The sequence below is a fragment of the Bufo gargarizans genome, chromosome 2, assembly GCF_014858855.1.
Source record: "Bufo gargarizans isolate SCDJY-AF-19 chromosome 2, ASM1485885v1, whole genome shotgun sequence".
NCBI classification, from domain to species: Eukaryota; Metazoa; Chordata; class Amphibia; order Anura; family Bufonidae; genus Bufo; species Bufo gargarizans.
The window spans coordinates 426298630-426319401 of NC_058081.1; the positions used below are offsets into that span (position 1 = coordinate 426298630).

The 20772-nt window shown below is 44.6% G+C and overlaps 1 protein-coding gene across 1 annotated transcript in view; it reads left to right on the forward strand.

Moving 5' to 3' along the window:
- Positions 1-20772, forward strand: part of LOC122928255 (A disintegrin and metalloproteinase with thrombospondin motifs 2-like) — a 670803-nt gene that overhangs the window by 490691 nt on the left and 159340 nt on the right. Inside the window, exon 16 of the mRNA XM_044280912.1 lies at positions 18398-18564. Coding sequence (XP_044136847.1) covers positions 18398-18564 — 167 coding nt within the window. The remainder of the gene's footprint in view (positions 1-18397; positions 18565-20772) is intronic.

Genomic DNA, 20772 nt, shown 5'->3' on the forward strand with positions numbered 1-20772 from the left:
GGTCTCAGGACCTGGTCAATATAGATGCTGGTATTTTGAGAGAGGGAATCTATTCCAGATACTATCGGTCTCCCTTTCAACGGATCCACCCCCTTATGGATTTTCGGGAGTGCGTAGAAAGTTGGTATCTGGGGATTTTTTGGAGACATAAATTTGTAAATGTTCTGGTATTTCAGCAAATCGTAAGTTACCAAGTAATCTTGGCTGTGGTTCAACAATATGTGAATATTCACGATATACAGACTCAGTATTTTCAGCTAACCGTGAACAATTATTGAATGTGTATCATATTTCAGCTAACCGTGAACAATCACGGAATGTGTATTTTATTTCAGCTAACCGTGAACAATAACGGAATGTGTACCATGTGAACTTATGCAATAGGATTAATAGTGAACTACAATATATTGGTTTCCTTAACAATCTTTTCTGGTCCTCAACTGTGCCTTACACTAAGAGTACCTTGTGCAGGGGTAATCAAAATCCCCAGGATTGCTTACCAGTCGTGTATCTTTACCTTGATATAGGTGTAACTATAGCCATTCCTTTTTTGCCATAATAGGACATTGTTTGTCGACTTTCCTTGTATGTGTAGTCCGGCTGTAGGCCAGATTTTAATAGAATATTATTAAAAGGTATATTTTAATTGGGAAGGTGTTCCAGTATATATTCTAATAAGGGTTCTAAGCAGAGGATGAAGATCAAGGGGGAGAGGGGACAACCCTGCCTTGTGCTATTCCGTATCGGAAGCGGGGATGAGAACTGTCTGTTCACTTTAACCGAAGCAGAAGGACTCGGAGTTTCAAATACAGGCTATTATACTCTCCTCTAGTCCCACGTGCCTCAGTGTTTCAAACATGAAATCCCAATTAACCCTGTCAAACACCTTGTCGGAATCAGTTGAGAGAAGAAACATGGGAGTTTTGAATATGATCGCATGACACCGTATATAATATTAATCACTCTGGTGGTGTTTTCTCGTGCTTCCCTTAAGGGCATAAACCCAGTCTGGTCCAAGTGAATAAGATGTTGCTTGTATGGGGCAAGGTGGGTAACAAGTATCTTAGAGAACAGTTTCAAATCAACATTTATGAGAGAAATGGGTCGGTAGTTTTGGCAATGTGTTGGATCTTTCCCCTTTTTATATATAACCGTGATGTGGGCACGGTGTGTGTCTGGGTGGACTGCGGATCGAGGCAAAGGAGTTGAAAGCTGATAAAAACCGTGGTGACAGTGTATTGGAAAAGGTTTTATAATATGTTACGAGTAGACCCTCTGGTCCAGGGGCCTTTCCCGTTTGTAAGTCTTTGATGGCCAAGGCTTGTTCAGCAGCAGTTAGAGGGGATTCTTGTGCTACGATTGCCTCCGTTGTTAGGCAGCCTAGGCCTGAGGATAGTAGATATAAACAGATAGATTGGTGGTTTGCTTCCAAGATATGGGCCATAGAGGATTGTAAATTATATAGTGTTTGGTAGTATGAACGGAAAGCTTCACTTATTTGCTACGGTAAGGTTACATGTTGACCCGTGGTACACGTGGTACCGAGAGATGAGGCACATATGAGTGTGCCCGGGTTTTGCGCAGTGCCGTCGCTAGTGTCCTACCTCATTTGTTCCTGTGTTCGTAATAGTGCCTGCGCCATTTAACCAGGGTCGCTTTTGCTCTAGATGGACACAAGGTGCAAACCTGATCTCTATATTGTAACAGCTCAGCTCCCAGGTGCCTATCCAAGGTAGTCTTGTGTTGTTTCCGAGCTACTAAGTCTAGCCAACATCGCTGCCCTTTCCTTTTTGATCCGAGCGCCCATTTTAATGAATGTACCCCTGATGTAGCATATGTAAAGTCTCGGGCCGTCGGGTGTAGTATACGCCAAGAATCCGCTAATTGGTGTGAATTAAGGAGCTCTTTCAGTTTACCCTGCTTAGAGTGATGTAAATATGAGTGACCCCCTAGAGGAGTCAAAGGTGGGGTCTATGGTGAGGTTAAGGTCCTCCAAGGCTGCCAGTGTTCTTTCAAGAAACCGGACTTGCTCAGAGTTTGGGGCATAGATTGTCACTAGCGTGATCATTGTGCCAGCCAGCGTACCTTTCACGAAGGGGAATCTACCTGCTCCATCAACGCAGGTATCGATCAGCTCCCAAGGGGTGGAATTGGAGATAAGAATGGGAACCCCTTTTGTCTTAGATTCCGGAGAAGTGCAGTAGTACGCATGAGGAAATCAGGCAATGGTGAGGGATTGAATTCCATCTGAGCGGAAAGGCGTCTCCTGTAAAAAGGCAACTTGTGCTTTTTTTCTTCCACAGAAGTCTGAGAAGGGAGGACTTTTTTTCCGGAATGTTCAGGCTCTGGACATTGAGAGAGACAATTAGTATATTTGACATAGCTTTTCTTAAAGAGAGAAAAAAAAGGGGGGGGGGGGGGGAGAGCAGGAAGGAAAGATGCAGGGAAGGAAAAAGGGGTCAAATGAGACTATGTTAAGGCCTACCTTTGAGCTTAAGCTCTAAACAAATGTGGTTCAACCCATCCAGCGATAAAAAAAGGTCAGGAGGGGTGATCGACACAATGGGAAGTTAAAGAGCTAGGCGAGTAAAGTAATATACCAAAAGGAAAAACAGACTCTGTCCAACTCTAAATAATTGCTAGTAACTGAGGGAAACTCTAAATAGCTTGAAAGAGGGGAAATAGCCTGGGGTCAAGGGAAAAGGGAGACCCTGCTCCCAGCCACTCACTAACATCCACCCCCCCTCAGTAATATAGGGCACATCTTCTCCACAGAGGATTTAGGATTGAGAAAGTGCACCACACGATCTTCAGGTGTTTCATCCTAGTCCATGTTAAGCGTCCCTTTTCGTATCTCTTCCTGCTTCAAGCTCAGAGGGGAAAGACTTGATGGTGCGCCTGGGGAAATCATTGTGGACGGGATGAAGTAGGCCCCAATCGGGCCTGCGATGCACGTTGAGAAAGAGGTGGCCAAATCCTCCCATTCTGTTTGTCTTCTGAAGTCAAGCTTTGAAGTAGAGGAGGTAGGGTCCAATCTGGTACCAGGACTGATGAGATGTTAAGGAATCGGAACGCTGCAGGAAGGTCTGCTGGGGAATGAATGTTCATGGAGAGTCCCCCTTGTTTGCGGAGAATAATGTCAAAGGGGTGGCCCCAACAGTATGTGGCTCTCGCTTCTTTTGTTGCCTCCAGCAACGGTCGTACTAACCTGCGCATATGCAGAGACATTTGGCAGAATAGTGATAGGCACACCTTTGTGTAGGATTTCCCCTTTCTCCCGGGCCCCGCAGAGAATGTCCTCTTTCACCTTATAGAAGTGCACGTGTCATATCACATCACGAGGCTTGTCTGGGTGACGGTTCCTCGGGCCTACTACTCTGTGCACTGTGTCCAGTTCGATCTCTGTTTTGTAAAGGTCTGTCCAGTACTTTGTTAAAGATGGTTACCACAGAGTCTCGATACTGGCCATTTGTGCTTCCAGATCAGATCTGGTCGGCAATGCTCTCACCATCTCCCATAGTTTTGATAAAGTGCGATCCAGGGAGGCAGGTGGGGGATATCTCTCCCTGGTATTGCCAGAATGTGATGGGGTGTTGGCAAAATGGCATCTCAGCCACTGCTAGGAGACAGGCGGGTACCAGATGTGCTGCCAAGATGTTAGATTATGGGCCTCCATTGGGCTGAGGTCACCTGTGGACCTGCCTGAAGCTCTGCTGTATCCCCGGGGGCTTACTGCTGGATGGTGAGGCTGGAGCCAACCACGAGGAGAGGTGAGATTATCTGCAGCACGTGGAGATGGTGAGGTGCGACGGCGCAGGCGCAAACGGGCCTGGCTGATGTGCGCAGTGGAGCAGTCGGGGCCGCCATTTCTGAGGCCTCTGGGCAGACAGACTCTACCACTCCCAAGCGTAGGAAGCTGCCTATGGAGTGTTTCAGAGGGGCCACCGATTGACTCCGGGACTTCCTCCTCTTTGTCATGGCCTGACAGGCTCAAATTAATCAGTTATCCCAGTGGCTATCTGAGGTTGGACACAGAACCCTCTGATTTCAGTTGTTCTGAGTATGAAAATGCTATAAATGTTGACTTACACTGCTACTTGGGCACAAGATGTTCAGAGGGGAAAGACCACCATTTGGCTTTTAGAGCACATATTTTGATGGATTGATTTACTGGTCCATGTTTCTTTTAAACAGTCTTTGACATGCAGGTACAGCTGTTTTCTGAAAACTGAAAGGAATGTGGAGCCATTTGCTGTCAGCTAGCAGGGTAAGAAGGCCTCCAGATGGCCCTGCTTCAAAGCAGACCACGTGTCTACAGTTCACACCCTACTCAGCCAGCATGAAGGCTAACTCATTCTACAGGAAAACCACCTGTGGGGGGTCTGAGCTAATTACATAGATCACTCAAATTCATCAGACATCATGGAACTGGGAGTTCATCGCATAAATAAACCCATTACATATCTGAGACCCTGGGGACCGAGATGGGCGTTCTCCTGGCCTTTTTTTGCGGGTAGTGGGCAAGGAAGGGGAGATGCAGAGAACTCCTAGTAGGAACCAAATAATGGCGCCATGTTTAGTCTCCACTTGTAGTCAGAACCCAGCCGGATCCATTGCTGCCAGGACCATCTCCCTATGATCTTCTGGTGAGAAGCTATGATCCTCACCAGATCTAAGCAAGTAAGATTTGTTTGTTTAAAATCTTTCCCCTCTTTACAATGGCAGACCTGGTTCTGTGCAGGAATTGTTGTGCTTTTATTTCAGGTTCAACTCTTCAGAGGTTTGGATGCTGTCTGATCTGTAGACCGCTCTCCATAATGCAGCAGGAAGTCGCCTTTTTGAAATATGAGATTTGTAAATTAACCGTTAAACTCAGGCTGAGAACGTTGCAATGCCACTGCCACAGAGGCCCCCTAGAAATGGAAGATGGATTACTGCAGGTTCTGGTAGACTGAGAGTTGTGGATAGAAGAAATGTCCCACAGTCTGTGGCTCTCCATAATTCATTTGCAGCACTTTCAGAGTCCAAGAGCAACATGGAGGACGGCTCAAGCACAGTGGGTGAGGAACAATCATCTCCCATGCCTAAAGTATGCAAGAGTGCAGCCAAAGACAAAAAAGAGAAGGTGAGGACTGATAGTAAGCAGCTGTTGGTGGGCGATTCCATCATAAGAGGTGTGAAGTTTGAGGAGAATGGTGTTGTGAGATGTCTCCCTGATGCTACCGCTAGCAGGGTTAGACGACGGATCCTTAATACTGTTAGGCAAGCAAAGCAGGAAAGGGAGGTGGATGTTATTGTCCATCTTGGGACAAATGATCTGGCTTGCAATGAGGTTTCAAAGGTGAAAGAAGCTTTTCACACACTAGGAAAGGATATACGGGAGGTTGCATCAACTGTTTCATTCTCTGCAGTTTTGCCTGTGCATAACCTTCAGCATGACAGGAAGATGCGCATTATGGAATTCAAAGTATGGCTTGATGATGGTGTCTGAGCCAAGGGTTTGGCTTTGTGTCTCATGTTAGCTCTTGTTGGAATGGAAAAGAACTGTACAAGGAAGATGGTTTGCATCTTTCTCTCAAGGGAATGAATGTCCTTGGTGAACAGTTCCAAGTATTTGCTAAGGAGCATTTAAACAAGGAAAGGGGGGCAAAAGAGTGATAATCCAGCAGTCCAACTGCCTCCCGGAACAATGCCAGAAGATGCCAGTAGCACAAAGGTTAAGAAATGAAAATCTCAGATTCTGGTCTACAAATGCTCGCAGTTTAGGGAATAAGATCAATGAACTTGAGGCTATAATGGCATCTGAGAATATAGATGTAGTGTCTGTTACTGAGACGTGGTTCAATGGGAGTAATGACTGGGATATAACAATACCAGGGTTCTCTCTATGCAGGAAAGACAGAGAAGGCAAGAAGGAGGAGGGGTGGCCCTGTATGTGAAAGATAGCATAAAATCTAATTTGATAACAATTTAGCGAGAACAATTTAGAGTCAGTTTGGGTTACCTTTCAGCTTGATAATAATAAGGTAACTCATGTAGGTGTGATATATAGACCACCTAGCCAAGTCAAAGAATTAGATGATCTACTAGTTGAGGAAATGTCTAAAATGACATTGAAAGGGGAAGTTATCATTATGGGAGACTTCAATCTTCCTGAGGTAAACTAGAAAACCAAAATAGCTAGTTCTGCCAGGAGTACAGATATTCTAAATTCCCTACTGGGATTATCTCTACAGCAAGTATTTGAGGTGCCAACGTGGAAAGAGGCCATTTTAGATTTAGTATTCACAAGTGGGAATTTGGTATCTGATATTACTGTAGGGGAAAGCTTGGGATCTAGTGATCACCAGTCAGTGTGGTTTACTACAAACCGGATTCCAAAAAAGTTGGGAATACTAAACAAATTGTGAATAAAAACTGAATGCAATGATGTGGAGATGGCAAATGTCAATATTTTATTTGGAATAGAACGTAGATGTCATGGTCTTACCTTCTTGCTGTTCTCCTTCGTTTGACATGTGCTGGCGGCCATCTTGGTTTCTGGGTTTCTTGTAGCCTCCCACCCTGCGGCTTCTCCTTCCCACTGGGAGGAGCTGGATGCCTAGCTCATATATATAGGAGGTCTGTGGCTTCAGTTCCTTGCTTGGTCCTCCTGTGTTCACATGCCTCTAAGACTGCTGCTGCTTCTGGTTCCTGATCCTGGCCTCGTCTGACTACCCCGCTGGTTCCTGATCCTGGCTTCGTCTGACTACCCCGCTGGTTCCTGATCCTGGCTTCGTCTGACTACCCTTCTGGTTCCTGACCTCTAGCTACGCAAGACCCTGCTTCGGTTTAGCCATCCGTTTGGACTTTTGCTTACAGCTTGATTTTCAATAAAGCCTTCTTATTTCCACTTATCTCTTGTTGTACGTCTGGTTCATGGTTCCATGACATTAGGACCAAGCCATGAATTCTGACGTTACAGGGCCATCCTCGCTACCTACGCTGATTGCCAGACTTGATCAGCAGGATCACCTGTTGGGTCGGTTCGCTGTGGCGTTGCAAACCCTGCTTGAACGCACGGCTCATTTCGCTTCCGTTGCCGATGGGTCGGTTGTCGCTCCTTGGCCCGCTCACACTGCCGCTACGGTTGTTGCGCCAGAGTCTACCCCGACACCTGTTGCTGCGCCTGCGGTGTCTCGGGGTATGACCGGTTCTGCCCCCCTTCAACAGCGCTTTGGGGGAGAGCCAACTCAGTGCCGAGGTTTCCTTAACCAGGTGGGCATTTATTTAGAGTTGCTGCCACATGCCTTTCCTACTGAGAGATCAAAGGTGGGCTTCTTGATCTCGCTGCTCTCGGACAAGGCCTTGGCCTGGGCCAGCCCTTTATGGGAGAACAACAATCCGGTGGTTGCCGAGTTTTCCGGTTTTGTTGCTTCTCTTCGGAAGGTATTCGATGTGCCGGCTCGTGCTGTCTCTGCTGCGAAGCTCCTTATGTCCATCAGACAGGGTTCATGATCCGTAGCTAAATACGCCATTGAGTTTCGTACCCTGGCAGCAGAGGTGGGCTGGAATAATGAGGCTCTGGTCGCTGCTTTCTCTCATGGTCTCTCGGATGCCTTGAAGGATGAGGTTGCAGCTAAGGACCTACCAGTGGAGCTCGAGTCTCTTATTTCTTTCCTGATTTTGATTGACACCAGACTCAGGGAGAGACCTTCCTTTAAGGAGAGCCTGCGGAGGCCTTCTAACAGATTGGCGCCTACGTTTGCTGTCCCACCCGTGCCTCCCTCTCCTCCCACGCCTCCTGGGGATGACTTGTCTGGGGGTGAACCCATGCAGCTGGGGTTTGCTCGCCTGTCCGAGGGGGAGAGGGTACTCTGGAGACGCGAGGGCCGATGCATGTACTGTGGTCTCGGTGGGCATTTTCGGTTGGCATGTCCGAACCGTCCGGGAAACGCTCGCACCTGAGATCCTGTCGGGGGCAGATCTTGGGTGGAGTCTCCTCGTCCCCGGTTTCCCGTGTTGACAAACCACTGATCACTGTTGTCCTCTCCTGGGTCGGGGGCTCGGTGACGACCCAGGCGTTGGTGGACTCTGGTGCTGGTGGTTTGTTCATTGATAGTGTGTTCGCTGCCGCCAATTCCATTCCTCTGCAGCCTCGAGGTTCCCCACTGGCTCTTGAGGCGATAGACGGCAGACCCCTTCTGCCGCCACACGTGACTCATGAGACCCTTCCAGTGGGGATAGCCATTGGTGCCGTTCACAGAGAGTCGGTCTGTCTCCAGGTGATTTCGTCTCCACACTACTCGGTGGTCTTGGGGTACCCCTGGCTCCAGAAGCATAATCCGACTTTCGATTGGAGATCGGCCGAGATCCTCTCGTGGTCACCGCAGTGTGGGGCTAGTTGCATCCATGGGCCTGTCAAGTTGCTGTGTACTTCCTCGGACTCTCTGTTGCCTCCTGAATACGAAGAGTACCGGGATGTATTCGATAAGGTGCGCGCGGTTGCCCTACCTCCGCACCGCCCATACGATTGTGCTATAGAGTTACAATCTGCCACGAGGAGGAACGGCACCAAAGTCTATCCACTGTCGGTAGCGGAGAATGAGGCCATGGAGGAGTACGTGAGGGAGGCGCTTTCACGCGGACACATTCGCAAATCCTCGTCCCCGGCAGGGGCTGGATTTTTCTTTGTGAAAAAGAAGGGCGGTGAGTTGAGGCCTTGCATCGATTACAGGGGTCTCAATCGCATCACGATCAAGAACGCTTACCCGATACCCTTGATTTCCGAGCTGTTCGATCGCCTCAAAGGCTCCACGGTCTTTACCAAACTCGACCTGAGGGCGGCATATAACCTGGTAAGGATCAAGGCGGGCGATGAGTGGAAGACCGCGTTTAACACCAGGACCGGTCATTATGAATCCTTGGTTATGCCCTTTGGGTTGTGCAATGCGCCCGCAGTCTTCCAGGAATTCATCAACGATGTTTTCCATGACCTGTTGCAGCAGTGTGTGGTGGTCTATTTGGATGACATCTTGGTATATTCTGAATCCATGGAGGCCCACATTATGGATGTCAGACGAGTGTTGCAACGGTTACGAGAGAACAGGCTGTTCGGTAAGCTTGAGAAATGCGAATTTCACCGATCCCAGGTAACCTTCTTAGGTTACATCATTTCCGCTGAGGGGTTCTCCATGGATCCTGAGAAGGTTTCGGCTGTCTTACAGTGGCCCCAGCCCAGTGGTCTCCGTGCCCTGCAGCGCTTTTTGGGCTTCGCCAATTATTATCGGAAGTTCATCAGGGACTTTTCTATGCTAGCCAAGCCTCTCACGGATCTGACCAGGAAGGGCAGTAATTTCCAGGTCTGGCCGCTCGAGGCCATCCGAGCTTTTGAGGCTCTAAAGTCCGCCTTTGTGTCGGCTCCGATTCTGTCGCATCCCAACCCTGGGTTGCCCTTTGTCCTCGAGGTGGACGCGTCTGAGACGGGAGTAGGCGCCCTTCTGTCTCAGCGTAGAATACCAGAGGGTCCTCTGCTTCCTTGTGGGTTTTACTCCCGGAAACTGTCTTCCGCGGAGTGCAACTATCAGATTGGTGACAGGGAGTTATTGGCCATCGTGCAGGCCCTTAAAGAATGGAGGCACTTGCTCGAGGGTTCGGTGGTTCCGGTTCTCATCCTGACGGACCACAAGAATCTGACCTACCTTTCTGAGGCCAAGAGATTGACACCACGTCAGGCCAGATGGGCTCTGTTCTTGTCACGTTTTAATTACGTGGTCTCCTACCTACCCGGTTCCAAGAACATCAGAGCGGATGCCTTATCACGGCAGTACTCCGAGCTGTCCGGGGAGGAGTCGATTCCGACTTCGGTCATACCTCCGAATCAGATCCTGGCCGCCATTCGCACCAGCCTGACCTCTCCCCTGGGTGAGCAGATTTTGGCAGCTCAATCTGGTGCTCCCTCTGGGAGACCCAACGGCAGATGTTTTGTGCCTGAGGAGTTGCGCACTCGGTTGTTGCGAACCTACCATAACTCCAAGGCCGCGGGGCATCCTGGAAAGAATCAGCTGTCCTGGGCTGTTTCACGTCTGTTCTGGTGGCCTTCTCTACGTTCCGACATCGCCGCATATGTAGCGGCATGCTCCGTTTGTGCCCAGAGTAAGTCCCCTCGGCACCTTCCGTTGGGCCTTTTGCAACCCATAGCCACCGGGGAGCGCCCATGGTCACACCTGGGGATGGATTTCATTGTGGACCTCCCTGCATCCCGAGGCCATACGGTCATTCTCATGATTGTGGATCGGTTTTCCAAAATGTGCCACTGTGTTCCTCTCAAGAAGTTACCCTCTGCACAAGAGTTGGCCACGATTTTCGCCAGGGAGGTCTTCCGGTTGCATGGTTTGCCCAAGGAGATTGTGTCGGATCGGGGGAGTCAGTTTGTGTCCAGGTTCTGGCGCGCCTTTTGCTCCCAGTTGGGGATTCATCTCTCTTTCTCCTCGGCCTACCACCCTCAGTCCAATGGGGCTGCAGAACGATCCAATCAGGCCTTGGAGCAATTCCTTCGTTGCTATGTCTCCGATCACCAAGACAATTGGGTTGACCTCCTGCCTTGGGCTGAGTTTGCCAGGAACACGGCGGTGAACTCTTCCTCTGGGACGTCTCCCTTCATGGCCAATTATGGGTTCCAACCTGCCGTGTTACCGGAGGTATTCTCTCCCCAGGATATTCCGGCTGTGGAGGATCACCTTTCCGTCCTACGTGCTTCTTGGGTACAGATCCAGAGGTCCCTTGAGGTCTCAGCGCAGCGCCAGAGACTCTAGGCTGATCGCAGACGAGCGCCCGCTCCTTCCTACCAGGTCGGAGACCGTGTATGGTTGTCCACCCGCAACCTCAACCTTCGAGTGCCCACTCCCAAGCTGGTGCCTCGCTTTGTTGGTCCCTTCCGAGTGCTTCGCAGGGTAAACCCGGTAGCCTATGCCCTTGCGCTTCCTCCTGGCATGCGGATCTCCAACGTGTTTCATGTCTCCCTGTTGAAGCCATTGGTGTGTAATCGTTTCACTTCCTCGGTTCCTCGGCCCCGTCCGGTCCAAGTGTGCAATCGTGAGGAATATGAGGTGAGCAATATCCTGGACTCACGCCTGGTCCGCGGTCGGTTGCAGTTTTTGGTCCATTGGCGTGGTTATGGTCCAGAGGAGCGTTCCTGGGTTCCCTCCGCAGATGTCCATGCTCCTGCTTTGCTCCGAGCCTTCCACGCACGCTTCCCTCAGAAACCGTTCCTTACTCCGCGGAGGAGGGGCCCTTGAGGGGGAGGTACTGTCATGGTCTTACCTTCTTGCTGTTCTCCTTCGTTTGACATGTGCTGGCGGCCATCTTGGTTTCTGGGTTTCTTGTAGCCTCCCACCCTGCGGCTTTTCCTTCCCACTGGGAGGAGCTGGATGCCTAGCTCATATATATAGGAGGTCTGTGGCTTCAGTTCCTTGCTTGGTCCTCCTGTGTTCACATGCCTCTAAGACTGCTGCTGCTTCTGGTTCCTGATCCTGGCCTCGTCTGACTACCCCGCTGGTTCCTGATCCTGGCTTCGTCTGACTACCCCGCTGGTTCCTGATCCTGGCTTTGTCTGACTACCCTTCTGGTTCCTGACCTCTGGCTACGCAAGACCCTGCTTCGGTTTAGCCATCCGTTTGGACTTTTGCTTACAGCTTGATTTTCAATAAAGCCTTCTTATTTCCACTTATCTCTTGTTGTACGTCTGGTTCATGGTTCCATGACAGTAGATTACAGATCAAACGTTTAATCCGAGTAAATGTATCATTTTAAAAGAAAAATACGTTGATTCAAATTTTCACGGTGTCAACAAATCCCCAAAAAGTTGGGACAAGTAGCAATAAGAGGCTGGAAAAAGTACATTTGAGCATAACGAAGAGCTGGAAGACCAATTAACACTAATTAGGTCAATTGGCAACATGATTGGGTATAAAAAGAGCTTCTCAGAGTGGCAGTGTCTCTCAGAAGCCAAGATGGGTAGAGGATCACCAATTCCCACAATGTTGCGCAGAAAGATAGTGGAGCAATATCAGAAAGGTGTTACCTAGCGAAAAATTGCAAAGACTTTGCATCTATCATCATCAACTGTACATAACATCATCCGAAGAATCAGAGAATCTGGAACAATCTCTGTGCGTAAGGGTCAAGGCCGTGAAACCATACTGGATGCCCGTGATCTCCGGGCCCTTAAACGACACTGCACCACAAACAGGAATGCTACTGTAAAGGAAATCACAGAATGGGCTCAGGAATACTTCCAGAAACCATTGTCCGTGAACACAATCCACCGTGCCATCCGCCGTTGCCAGCTGAAACTCTACAGTGCAAAGAAGAAGCCATTTCTAAGCAAGATCCACAAGCTCAGGCGTTTTCACTGGGCCAGGGATCATTTAAAATGGAGTGTGGCAAAATGGAAGACTGTTCTGTGGTCAGACGAGTCACGATTCGAAGTTCTTTTTGGAAATCTGGGACGCCATGTCATCCGGACCAAAGAGGACAAGGACAACCCAAGTTGTTATCAACGCTCAGTTCAGAAGCCTGCATCTCTGATGGTATGGGGTTGCACGAGTGCTTGTGGCATGGGCAGCTTGCATGTCTGGAAAGGCACCATCAATGCAGAAAAATATATTCAGGTTCTAGAACAACATATGCTCCCATCCAGACGTCATCTCTTTCAGGGAAGACCCTGCATTTTTCAACAAGATAATGCCAGACCACATTCTGCATCAATCACAACATCATGGCTGCATAGGAGAAGGATCCGGGTACTAAAATGGCCAGTCTGCAGTCCAGATCTTTCACCTATAGAGAACATTTGGCGCGTCATAAAGAGGAAGGTGCTACAAAGAAGGCCCAAGACGATTGAACAGTTAGAGGCCTGTATTAGACAAGAATGGGAGAGCATTCCTATTTCTAAACTTGAGAAACTGGTCTCCTCGGTCCCCAGACGTCTGTTGAGTGTTGTAAGAAGAAGGGGAGATGCCACAAAGTGGTGAAAATGGCCTTGTCCCAACTTTTTGGGGATTTGTTGACAACATGAAATTCTGATTCAACATATTTTTCCCTTAAAATGGTACATTTTCTCAGTTTAAACTTTTGTTCCGTGATTTATGTTCTATTCGGAATAAAATATTAGAAGTTGGCACCTCTACATCATTGCATTCAGATTTTATTCACGATTTGTATAGTGTCCCAACTTTTTTGGAATCCGGTTTGTATAAGTACAGTGACTGAGTCACACCACACACATACAAAAGTTTTAGATTTTAGAAAAACTGACTTTTCTAAAATTAGATTAGTGGTAAACTAGTCCCTATCAGATTGGAACTGTTTTTTAATTGGAGTCCAGGAGAAATGGGACAACTTAAAAGTGGCACTATTGAAGGCAACAGAAAATTGCATTAGGCTTATCAGTAAAAGCAAAAAAAGGAAGAGACCACTGTGGTACTCAGCAGAAGTGGCCAAAATAATTAAAAACAAAAAGATAGCATTTAGGAATTATAAAATAAAAAATAAACGAGGATGACAGGCAAATTTATAAGATTAGGCAGAGAGATGCCAAACAAGTTATGAGACCTTCTAAAGCACAAGCAGAAGAGAAATGAGCTAAGTCAGGGAAAACATGCGATAAGGCATTCATTCTTCAGATACATAAATGAAAAAAGAAAACTAAAACAAGGAATTACCAAATTAAAATCAAAAGAAGGAAGGTATATGGAAGAAGATAAAGAACTAGCTGACTGCCTCAATGAATACTTCTGTTCAGTTTTTACAAAGGAAAATGAAGGAAAAGGCCCTCAGTTAGGAAAGAAGACTAATGAATCTTTTGATGCATGAGTCTTTACAGATGAAGAGGTTCTAAGTCAGCTGTCTAAAATTATTTCAAATAAGTCACCCGGGCCTGATGGGACACACCCAAAGCTATTAAAATAGCTTAGCGTGAACTAGCAAAAACATTAACAGATTTATTTAACCAATCACTGGCAACAGGAGTCGTCCCAGAAGATTGGAAATGAGCAAATGTTGTGCCCGTTCACAAGAAAGGTAGTAGGGAGGAATCGGGCAACTATAGGCCAGTAAGCCTGAGATTAATAGTGGGGAAATTAATGGAAACCATACTTAAGGAGAGGATTGTGGAAGATCTAAAATCCCATGGATTGAAAGATGAAAAACAGCATGGGTTTACTTCAGGGAGATCATGTCAAACTAATCTTATTGATTTTTTTGATTGGGTGACTAAAATAATAGATGGCGGAGGTGCAGTAGACATCGCTTATCTAGGCTTTAGTAAGGCTTTTGAAACTGTCCCGCATAGAAGGCTTATCAATAAATTGCAGTCTTTGGGCTTGGACTCCCATATTGTTGAATGGATTAGGCAGTGGCTGAGGGACAAGACAACAGAGGGTTGTAGTCAATGGAGTATACTCAGACCATGGTCTTGTTACCAGTGGGGTACCTCAGGGATCTGTTCTGGGACCCATATTGTTTAATATCTTCATCAGCGAAATTGCAGAAGGCCTCGATGGTAAGGTGTGTCTTTTTGCTGATGACACAAAGATTTGTAACGGGGTTGATGTTCCTGGAGGGATACACCGAATGGAAAAGGATTTAGGAAAACTAGAGGAATGGTCAAAAATCTGGCAACTAAAATGTAATGTTGATAAGTGCAAGATAATGCACCTGGGGCGTAAAAACCCAAGAGCAGAATATAAAATCAGTGATACAGTCCTAACTTCAGTATCTGAGGAAAGGGATTTAGGGGTCATTATTTCAGATAACTTAAAGGTAGGCAGACAATGTCATAGAGAAGCAGGAAATGCTAGCAGAATGCTTGGGTATATAGGGAGAGGCATTACCAGTAGAAAGAGGGAGGTGCTCATTCCGCTCTACAGAGCACTAGTGAGACCTCATTTGGAGTATTGTGCTCAGTACTGGAGACCATGTCTCCAGAAGGATATTGATACTTTGGATAGAGTTCAGAGAAGAGCTACTAAACTAGTAGATGGATTGCAGGATAAAATTTACCAGGAAAGATCAAAGGACCTTAACATGTATAGCTTGGAAGAAAGACGAGACAGAGGGGATATGATAGAAAATTTTAAATACATAAAGGGAATCAACAAGGTAAAAGAGGAGAGAATATTTAAAAGAAGAAAAACTGCTACAAGAGGACATAGTTTTAAATTAGAGGGGCAAAGGTTTAAAAGTAATATCAGGAAGTATTACTTTACTGAGAGAGTAGTGGATGCATGGAATAGACTTCCTGCAGAAGTGGTAGCTGCAAATACAGTGAAGGAGTTTAAGCATGCATGGGATAGGCATAAGGCCATCCTTCATATAATATGGGCCCAGGGGCTATTCATAGTATTCAGAATATTGGGCAGACTAGATGGGCCAAATGGTTCTTATCTGCCGACACATTCCATGTTTCTATCCATAACTGGTTTTATGGATTCTTAGCTGCCTCACCGGAGCAAGGGGAAGTGGGGTCCTCCCCGGGGGAGGAAGGGGAGTTATCAACTACAGGTGAAAAGGCCCATGCAGGCCAGAATCCATTGTCTTTCTTTGAAGGGGGTCACATCGTGTAATGTGTTTGGAGGGACCGTGGACAACCTGCTGATGTCACTGCTCCTGAATTCCTATAGCATTCATCATCATAACCCAAAAAATGACTCATCTACACGGTGACTGACTTTTGATCTGTTTAATTCTGTTTATACCATATCATTATTTGCACATCTGACAATTGTGTGTATATAGTGTTATGTCTAGTGCGCCCATAAGGCAATTAACTCCTTAAGGACCGGGCTCATTTTCAACTTCAGGACCAGGCCATTTTTTGCAAATCTGACCAGTGTCACTTTATGTGGTGATAGCTTCAAAACGCTTTGACTTACTTATGCAGGCCATTCTGAGATTGTTTTTTCGTCACATATTGTACTTTATGACACTGGTAAAATGGAGTAAAAAAAAAAATCATTTTTATTTATAAAAAAAATACCAAATTTGCCAAAACTTTGGAAAAATTTGAAAATTTCCAAGTTTCAATTTCTCTACTTCTATAATACATATTAATACCTACAAAAATAGTTATTACTTTACATTTCCCATATGTCTACTTCATGTTAGTATCATTTTTGGAATGATGATTTATTTTTGGGGGACGTTACAAGGCTTAGCAGTTTAGATGTAAATCTTGACGGACGCGACGATACCTAATATGTCTACAGTATGTCTTTTCCATATTTAAAAAAAAAAATGTTACTTTATTTTTGGAAAAGGACGCTTTTTTTTTTTACTTGAAACTTAATTTTTTTTAAAACTTAAATTACAGGGTCTGATCCTTGTTTCAATATCGCACAATACATCTGTATTGTGCTGTATTGAACTGTTAGTGTCTTGCAGTGTAAGATGCTAACAGTTGTCTAGGAGACCCAGCCTGGGGGCTGGTCCTCTTAGGCCTCCGTACATGACCTGCCCCAAGTCTTGGAATGGCTTGTGGCTGCCATGGCAACCATCGTGTCCCCGCCACTGCAGAGCGGGGACCGATGAATCAGGTGAGGGAGCGCAAACCTCCCATATCAGCACTGACCGTGGCATATGAGGGGTTAATCCACCAATATCGTCATTATCACCGATGCTGCTGGATGCAGAAGGGGTCTGGCTGTCAGTAACAGCCAGATCTCTGCCACTGATCGCGACACCGCACTCGGGGAGGGGAGGGGGGGGGGGGAGGACCACAGGATGAGAATGCTCGTCCTCTAGCGCTAAGTGCCATTGATTTAGGACGAGCATTCTCATCCTGGGTCGTTAAGCTGTTAAAATATAACAATATTGACAAAATGGAAAAAATAAATAAATAAACGGCCATTTCACAATTTTTTGTCACTTCAACTCCCCAAAAATATTTTTATATAAAGTGAATCAAAGGTCTCACACACACACTTTAAAATCACTGAAAAGTACAGATTGCCCCTCCAAAAATCTACTAAAAAGTTATATGGGTCAGAATATGTTTTGTTTTTTTCAAGGTTTTTAATTTTTTTCAGCAAGTGTGTGGCATTGTTATAATTGTACTGACCTGAAAAATGAAGCTAACAGGTCAATTGTACCACATAGCGAATGCCGTACAAAACTGTGGCAGAACTTTTCCAATTACGCCCCATTTGGAATTTTTTTCTCGCCTCCCTCTACATTTTATGTAACCGTAACTGGGGCTATTAGAAAGTACAACTTTTCCCACAAAAAATAAACCCTCTTAAAAAAAGTTATGACTCTGGGAAGGTGGGGAGTGAAAAATGGAAAATCACCCACTCCTCTAAGGATTAAATAAAAATCATATTGTCAAACTTATAATAAATCCCCACACTGTAATGAGCCTTTGTTGCCAACCCAGTAATAGTGCACCATTAGTGGCATAAGAACAGTAATATTGCCTTACTTGTGCTCCCACACAGTAATAGTATCCCAACACACTTATGTTGTCTTGCCACAGTAATTTTCCCTTACAGTACTAGTGCCCTCCACACAATAATAGTGCTCCTATGTACCAGCACAATAAACATGCTCCTGATTAGTCTCCTAACACAGTGAAGGTTCCTTTTTAGTGGCTCCCACAGTCAGTGTCTCAGAAAGGCAGCTCCAACGCAATGAAAGAGTGGAATGCAAGAACAAATGGTGGGGAGAGAGATCCTCTGTCACCGTACTTAACAGTTTGTGTACTTTTATTCATTATACTCTCCCGTTAGCCCACTTTTAGACCCTTTTCTTGTTTTCGCATCAGGAGAGAAGTCAACGGAGCAGTATTTAGAATGATCACTTTTTAATAAAAATTTTTGTCGGGGACAAGTTGACCAAAAAATGCCAAATTGTGATTTTTTTTTTATCTCTTTGTTTACCACAAAGTAAAAATATATTGGTATTTTAATGGTGGGAACATTTTAGGACACACTGATGCCTATTTTGTTAATTTTTTTAGGTGCGTCTGAACACAGTGTGGTTAGAATCTATTGCAAGAATAATTTATGATGTCTGTACTCTACACATTTCGTCAACATATTTATATATTTGTTTTAATGAATATCTGTGATAAACTTGAAATAAATATTTTTATAAAGCAAAAGCTGACTATTCTCCCATTTCCAAATCGATTACTGGTGTTGGCTGCAAATACAACATAAAAAATGGATGCCCAGCCAGAAATATATGACTTTTGATGCATTAGATTTAACATTGTCCCAACACCCAGTAACATTGAGTTGCCATCATTTGCTAAGTATAACAGTATGTATAACAGTATGTAAAGTTTTTACTTTGTATTTGGTAAGGAATTACAGTCTTGGTTTATGTTTAGTAATTTTTTGTTTACTTTTATGTCCAGCTATCCGAAATCAGGCAACCGGAAAGCTCATTTTAAATGATGACAATGAGAGTCTACAGGATTCAAAAATATTTGTAAAAATGGGTATTGAATGGGAATATCGCAATGATGACAATCGAGAAACAATTCAGACAATGGGGCCTTTGAGGAGTCCAATTGTAATTCTTGTAAGTCCATAACATTTATTTAATTAAATATCTGTCAGGTAGAGATTCATGCTTGTAAGCTTTTTATAATTTTGTGAAGCAACATTAGTTGATTATGTCAATGAAGAATTAAAACTGTATAATACGAAGGAACTCGCAAAGACACAAAAGAAATATTTTAGACAATTATTATTGCTATGCAATAGTGTTTTTTTACCTGCTGAGTTATTTGTTTGGAAAACATTTTTCAATATTCCTTAACCTCTTCTACCCCGGGCCAGTTTTCACCTTCCTGCCCAGGCCATTTTTTGCAAATCTGACATGTGTCACTTTATGTTGTATAACTTTGCAACTCTTATTTATCAAAGCCATTCTGAGATTTTTTTCTCGTGACACATTGTACTTCACGTCATAAATTAGAGTCAATACATTTTACCTTTATTTATAAATTCACAATTTTTAACATTTAGATTTCTCTGCTTTTAAAACAGAAAGTGATACCTCATCAAATATTTATTACTTAACATTCCCCATATGTCTATTTTATGTTATTTTGTAAATGTAATTACATTTTTTGGGGACATTAGAAGGCTTAGAATTTTAGAAGCAATTCTAAAAAAAAATTAAGAACATTTCTGGTCTGAAGTCACTTTGTGGGGCTTATATAATAGAAACCCCCCATAAAGGACCCCATTCTAGAAACTACACCCCTCAAGGTAGTCAAAACTGATTTTACAAACGTTGTTAACCCTTTAGGTGTTCCGCAAGAATTAAAAGAAAATGGAGATGAAATTTCTAAATTTAACTTTTTGGGCAGATTTTCAATTTTAATCCATTTTTTTCTTTAACACATCGAGGGTTAACAGCCAAACAAAACTCAACATTTTTTACCTCGATTCTGAGGTTTACAGAAACACCCCACTAGTGATCTTAAACTGATGTAAGGGCACACGGCAGGGCACAGAAGAAAAGGAGTGCCATATGGTTTTTGGAAGGCAGATTTTGCTGGACTGGTTTTTAGACACCATGTCCCATTTGAAACCCCCCTGATGCACCCATACAGTAGAAACTCCCAAAAGGGACCCTATTTTGGAAACTAGGGTATAAGGTGACAATTTAATTGGTACTATTTTGGGGTATATAAGATTTTTAATTGCTCTATATAAAAAAATAATAATTTAGGCAACTTAACCAAAAAATGGATGTTTTGGCACTGTTTTTTTTTTTTACAACGTTCATCTGACCGGTTCGATCATGCGCTATTTTCTTTGTTACAATTTTACATAATAAAGAATTTTTGTAAAAAAAAATATATCGTCTTGTGCAGGGGCTCATTTTTTGCAGGAAGAGTTGACGTTTTTATTGGTACCATTTTTGGGTGCATATGATTTTTTTGATCATTCATTATTACACTACAAGGTAACCAAAACAATTGGTTGTTTTGGCACAGTTTTTATTTATTTATTTTTACAGTGTTCACTTGAGGGATTAGGTCACATGATAATTTTATAGAGCACCTATTATGTTTACTTTTTGTTATTTATTTATGTTTTACACAAAAATAGCATTTTTGAAACAAAAAAATGATGTTTTAGTGTCTCTATAGTCTGAGAGCCATAGTTTTTTAAAATTTTTGACCTATCTAATTTTTTGCGGGATGAGATAGCAGTTTGATTGGTTCTATTTTGGGGGGCATACACCTTTTTGATCGCTTGGTGTTGCACTTTAAATGATGTTAGGTGACCAAAAATTGCTTTTTTGGCACGGTTTTTATTTTTTTATTTTTACGGTGCTCACCTGAGTAGTTAGCTGATATTTTTATAGAGCTGGTTGTTATGGACGTGGCGATACCGAATATGTATACTTTTTTTATTTGATTTATTTCACTTTAACACAATAATTGCATTCATTGTCTCCATGTTCTGAGAGCTATAGTTTTAAAAATGTTGTACATCGCTTGTACATCGATGCAGATGGATGCCACAGGGGCCCGGCTCCCAGGGACTGCCGGGCCCCTGCAGTGATCAGGCGCGCACCGCTCCGGTGCCCGCCTAATCAGCATGATGTAATAGTACGTCAAAAGGCAGGAACGCACCTGCCGCCATGACGTACTATTACGTCATATGTCGGGAAGGGGTTAAACCCTTAAAAATTTTTTTTCATATTTGAATGTTTAGACAGCCGATAATATAAATATAGATGTGTGCATGGCCCCAATGAAATGATCAA